This window comes from Pteronotus mesoamericanus, unplaced genomic scaffold, assembly GCF_021234165.1.
Source record: "Pteronotus mesoamericanus isolate MK-2021 breed Mesoamerican mustached bat unplaced genomic scaffold, CSHL_Meso_final contig_20, whole genome shotgun sequence".
NCBI classification, from domain to species: Eukaryota; Metazoa; Chordata; class Mammalia; order Chiroptera; family Mormoopidae; genus Pteronotus; species Pteronotus mesoamericanus.
The window spans coordinates 66027432-66033142 of record NW_026555085.1 but is presented as its reverse complement, the minus strand read 5'-3'; the positions used below and the strand labels follow the sequence as shown (position 1 = coordinate 66033142).

General features: G+C 41.5%; 1 protein-coding gene across 1 annotated transcript; it reads right to left on the bottom strand.

Annotated features, from left to right (window-relative positions):
- Positions 1-1042: 1042 nt before the first annotated feature.
- Positions 1043-5489, bottom strand: RFPL4B (ret finger protein like 4B). Its single transcript, XM_054568642.1, is given in 5 exon segments — positions 1043-1323; positions 1326-1493; positions 1496-1648; positions 1651-1893; positions 5453-5489. Coding segments are annotated over 5 exon segments (882 nt in total).
- Between the last annotated feature and the right edge of the window lie 222 nt (positions 5490-5711).

The window sequence follows — 5711 nt, the reverse complement described above, 5'->3', positions numbered from 1 at the left end:
AAAACACAGACTTAAATCATCATAGTGAGCAATCCTTTTAACATATACTTTTGGGTATGATCAGGGTATCAGAATTGATGAAAATCAATGTGGGGAAGTGGGGGAAGGTAATAGACAAGAATATCCATACTGCTCTGAGTTTTGTTAACATACTGATCTAATTCCAACTAAGATCACCCATCTTCCTTCATTCTTTTCTCCCTTCTCTTCAGTTATTCCAGGGGTTGTTTGTTTGTAACATAGACATTTAAATTAAATTAAATTGCTTTAAATTAAAATGAAGACAAGAATAATTTTAATCAATTGAAATTTAATTAATTGATTTAAAACAAGAATTAAAATTAAAATACATATGTCCTTTAGTCCACTGGCTTCAAAGTGTTGTCCCCACCAGCATTCAGTTGAAAACTTATTACAAATGCAAATTCTCGGACTCCATCCCAGGCCTACTGAAGTCCTCCAAAGATTCCGTTGCACAATAAAGTTTTGAAATCCGTGTTCCAGTCCATTGTTCCTTAATCCTGGCTGCACATTGAAATAAATCACCTAGAAAATAAGAAAAGTATCACTGTCTGTGTCCCATCTCCAGAGATTCTAATGTGAGTGGTTCGGAGTATGGTTATGGATGTGGGAACTTTTTTAAGTTTCTCCTGTGCTTGTAATTGGAAGTCAGGCCTGAAAACCATTGGTCCAGCTCATTTAAATCATCTGGGCCTTTATGGTCAAGTGTAGCCACTCAAGTGAAATATATTCTTAGGAGTGTGAGGGTGGGAGAGGGGCTAGTCTCCCCGCCAAGCAGAGATTTTTAGGGCCCCTCGCACACTCCCTTTCTGATGCTGGTGGGCAGGATTGCATCGCTCTGACTCCTGTGGCCTTGGTGCTCAGGCAGCTCTCTTCTTCCCTTGTATCTCCATGCCCTTTTCAGGTTCCCCTTCCTCACCCAGCTGTAGTTTTGGCCCCTTATACCAACTGAGATGGGTTAGGATAGGTACTTAGTGGTTTAATCCAAGAATTCTGTGGCAGAAAGAACATCATGAATTTCTCAGGCGCAGAGGCTCAGTGGGCCACCGCTGTCTTCTTCCCCAGGCAACCCCGGACAGAAGAAGGGACGCACGGACTCCAAAGAGATATCACTGTGTATATCGATGATGGCATCATTTCTAACATCAGAAAACTTGATTTCTCCTATCTCAACATCTAGAAAAATTCCTGCAAGGCTAAGACCAGGGTTTGTAGGAATTCTGGTATCTGGGATGGAGCCAAAGTAGACTGCTACAGCCTTCGTGCTGATGGTCCAGAAACCATGCTCTGAGGAAAAAAAATCTTCTTTCTGTCGACTGATTCCTTGCAGACTCCCAGAGCCCACTCCTTCCCTTCTTCCACTTCTACTTCCCAGTAATGGCGACCAGAGGAAAAGTACGAGGTGCTCAGGACACAGGCCACATAGGCAAATCTCTGGGGATCTTCCAATGAGTTGTGGCAGATTTTCCCCAGTGGACTTTTCTTAGGTCATCAGAGAGAACTAGGTGGGAGTTTGCAGTGACTATATCCAGGGTCATATCCTCTTGGATCTTCGGGAACTCATCTCTCATGTGCAGACTTTGGTCCAATAGGAAACAGTGCTGTTTAATGAGAAGTGTGAGTGATCTTGCCATTCTTCCAAAGATGTGTTCTTATTTTCTTCTCTACATATGGGGCAGATTAATTTCAGATCTCTCCCTTCCTGCAACCAAAGTTGTATGCAATCATAGCAGAACGTGTGCCTACAGGAGAGAGAAATGGGATGGGAGAAAAGTTCCAGACAGACTGGAGAGATTGCTTCATAGTCTTCTGAACATGGTTTCTCAAAGTCACTCCTTAGCAGTAAACTGAGCTGAAATGGCCCTTTATTACCTTCTGGGAGCAATCAGGAGCCATCGGTACAGTATCTTCTCTTCAACAATCAGGATGTACCTAAACCCAATACAAAAATTAAATAACATAAGTCTTTCTATAGTTCATACATGAAAGTGACACTAAGTCACCAGAGGATCACAGTAAAGACAAAATCTGTGAGAAAAACTATGAAAACAATCTAAAATCTAGGTGGTCACAATAGAGAGAAATAGGAAAGTGGATATTACCTTTTCAAGTAGGGCAATTTACCTTGTCTGGAGACTTCCAGGTGAAGTTTAAGAGTTAACTATAACTAGGAGCTGAGTCCAATAGGTTCTAGGAGTGCAGTCTCTGGCCCCAGTCAATATTCCTTTGTAGGTTACCTGCAGTTCAAGAAAAATAATTTCCTCATTTAGATGCAATCATAAAGCCAATTCTACCCTACTCATCACAGAAAAGTGACTCTAAGGAGCCCTCAAAATTTCAAAGAAAAGTACCCTATCTGAATAAAACTAACCAAAACCACTGCAAAATGAATCTTATGCCCATCATAGGATCAGTTTTAAGGACAAAAAACTGGGTTACTAGAGCATCCTGGAACTCATCTCCACCCAAAAAATACTTATTAGCCTTCCATGCTTCCAGCCTCAGCTGGACTCTGGGGATACAAAGTTGTATAACCATAGAGAGGACATCTGTCCAGCGCAATGTGGAGTCTTCGGAAGCCTCCCATTTCCTGGTGTGGCCTGGCTGAGTAGCAACAGAGATAATCTTCTTTCTCAAATCCCCTATCACCATTTCCAAAAACACACTGACAAATTGAAATGGTGCTTGCAATCTAAATGTGCTTGCCTAACCTACCTTTGAAGATTATCTAAGAAAACAATTTTGCAGAAGAAAAAAATGCTACATCATAAAAACTTCTGCTTTGCAGTATTATCTATGATCCCAAATAATCTGAAATGATCCAACTATATAATAATGAAAGGATTCAGTTAATTATAACACAGTGATTGAACATTGTAAGTATACTAAAGTGAAAACCCAGAAAAGCCTTGAAGAAATGTTAGGAAGTAAAAAGGAACTCTTTTTAAACCATATACAGTAGCTGAAAACACAGAAAAATACATGTACATATAAAATTGACCTAAAGTTAATATATAAAAATTTAAATGGTGATGTTAGAAAGGAAGGTGAATAAAGTTCCCTGACTCAGAATAAGATGAATTCTTTCTCTCCTGATATCCAAAAGTAAAGGCATTGGAAAGATTAGTTGTAGCAAAGAGAGAGAAATGGAGCAGGGGAAATAGCCCAGACAAAAGAGATCCCTTACCGTGAATTAACAACCTTCAGCTAAGGTGCCTAAGGTCCAAACTCTGTACCTCCACCTCTCCTGTGATTCACGACCCTCCGAAGTGTGTTTGAGCTCAGACACTCCTCATCTTTATAGTCCTGGGGACACAGCCTCCATCCACAATCAGGGTTTGACCCCACTGACTGGACCAACTAAATCAGCAGAATCCAATCAAGTAAACTTAATCAACCGTATTTCTTGGAGAGCTTGGAGCCACTATCTGTAATATGTTTTTTTTTATTTTTCAGTTACAACCGGCATTCAATATTATACTCGTTTCAGGTGTTCAGGATAGAGGTTAGACGTTTGTATAACTTATCAAGTGACCCCCCCCCCATTTCTCTAGTACCCATCTGACATCATACGTGGTTATCGCAGTGTTATTGACCATATTCCTATACTATATTTCACATCGTTGTGATTATTTTGTAACTGCCAATTTGTACTTCTTAATCCCTTGAACTTTTTCACCCAGCTCCCCAACTCCCTCTCTGTAATATCTTAATACCCACATTAGAGCATAGTAAAAGTGAAAATATTTTTAATTTTCAGAATACTTTTTAATTTTCATTAATGCTTCTACGAGGTAAGATTAAATCACAAAACAAGTGTGATTCCCTAGGTTCCTGATTAAAAACAAAATGGACTTTCACACATGCTAGTGAGATAAGAGTCTGCCTCTGGTGGGGCAGGGGCACATGGTCCGCCCTGTCAGGAATCTAAGATCTTTACAAGAGGTGATGTGTTTTTGCTCAAAACACAGTAGGTATTTTTCAAAAGGCAGCAGCTGTAGCGGGGTGGCCTGGCAGCCTCCTCTTCTCTCTAATCCTCCCACCCTCTCTGCTCGCTGGTTGTACATTACAGTGGACACCTCCGTCTGCCTGAGAGAAGGTGGAGGGCCCCAAAGCCTGGTGACAGCACCCCCACTCTCTCCTGTCGAACTCCAGGAAGATAACATTTTGGGCATGGGGAATATGCAGAGTGTTCCACTTCTTCATTTGTTTTATTTTTATTTATTTTATTTTTTATTGTTGACACTATTACAGATGTCCCCATCCCCCCCCCCCTTCCCTTTACCCACTCCCTCTTCCCTCTGGCCATCACCACACTGTTATCTGTATCTCTGTGTCCTGTCTGTCTGTTCTATGGCTAATCCCTTCACCTTCTTTCATCCAGCCCCCGCCCCCCGACTCTGAGGGCTGTTAGTCTGCTCCATGTGTTCATGCCTCTATTTCTATTTTTTCCATTAGTTTATTTTGTTCATTAGATGTCACATGTAAGTGAAATCATATGGTACTTGTATTATTTTTCTGACTGGCTTATTTCACTTAGCATAGTACTCTACAGGTCCATCCATGATTATTTTAAAGACAGACTCTCTACAAAAACAGTTAGGGATGAGTAGATTGTATAGTTATATATTTGCTTACATATAATTTCTACTCCAGTCCCACTAGCGGATCACTTATTTTTTTTTCTTCTGAATTGGTCAAAAATATTGATAGAAAAATTAAATAATATTTACATGTTTTATTGACAAGGTGTGTTCCTATATGTATAACGACAGGCAACAGAATTCTTTACCAGCAGCAAATTATCTGTAAAAATAACAGGCTCCAACCTGAGTCTTTATATAAGTTTCAATTACCTGAGGCTACTCACTCTCAAATAAAGTAGTAATGCTTAGTCACACTGAGTGGGACCACCCTTCTTGAAACGTGCAGGACCAGACCCTGAGCAGAACCCGTAGGGGAACAGCATGAATTTGAGTGACTGCTTAGTGTGCAGAAATAAGGACATACATGTGACCCTGCTCCTGGTCGGTTTACTTAGCAGTTTCCAGAACCAAATAAGTGTTTTCAGATTATCCATATGTTTTCTCCTCTGTTTTAGGGCTACTGAAATATTTTTGTGTAGGTAAGAAAGTCAGAGTCGAAATAAATTTCCTTTCCACCTAATAATCTGACATTTAATGTAGTATCACTTAATGTAGCTTGTAAATCTCTCAGCCAGTGTGAGCTTCACCCCACCCTGGGAATAGAGGTACATCAAGGCAAACTGCCTCCCATCCTGCCTCAGGGTTCTCAGCCTCACGGAGGTCAGAGACTGCCCATCTGGCTCAAGTGAATAGGCAGGGATCCCGGCGTCGGCGTCGTAACTCCCTCCTCCACCAATTTATCCGCGGCTGCCCATCGCTCTTCAGTTTTACACCAAAACCCCTACCACGTCCTTCTGGCTCCTCCCCGCTCTCCAGCCTCATCTTCTGAAACCCAGACGCAAGCCCCCTTTCATTCCTTCCCCTGCGCTCCCACCGAATTCAGGACCGGCTGGTTCTCTCTGACTGGGACCAGCCCCAGCCAGCCACCATCTATCTTTCGGATACAGCTGGGGTGTCAGGTCTTCAGGAGAGTGTTTCCCAGACTAAGGTCAGAAATCCTTATTATACCATCAATTTACCCTGCATCCTTCCTCCATGTAAATT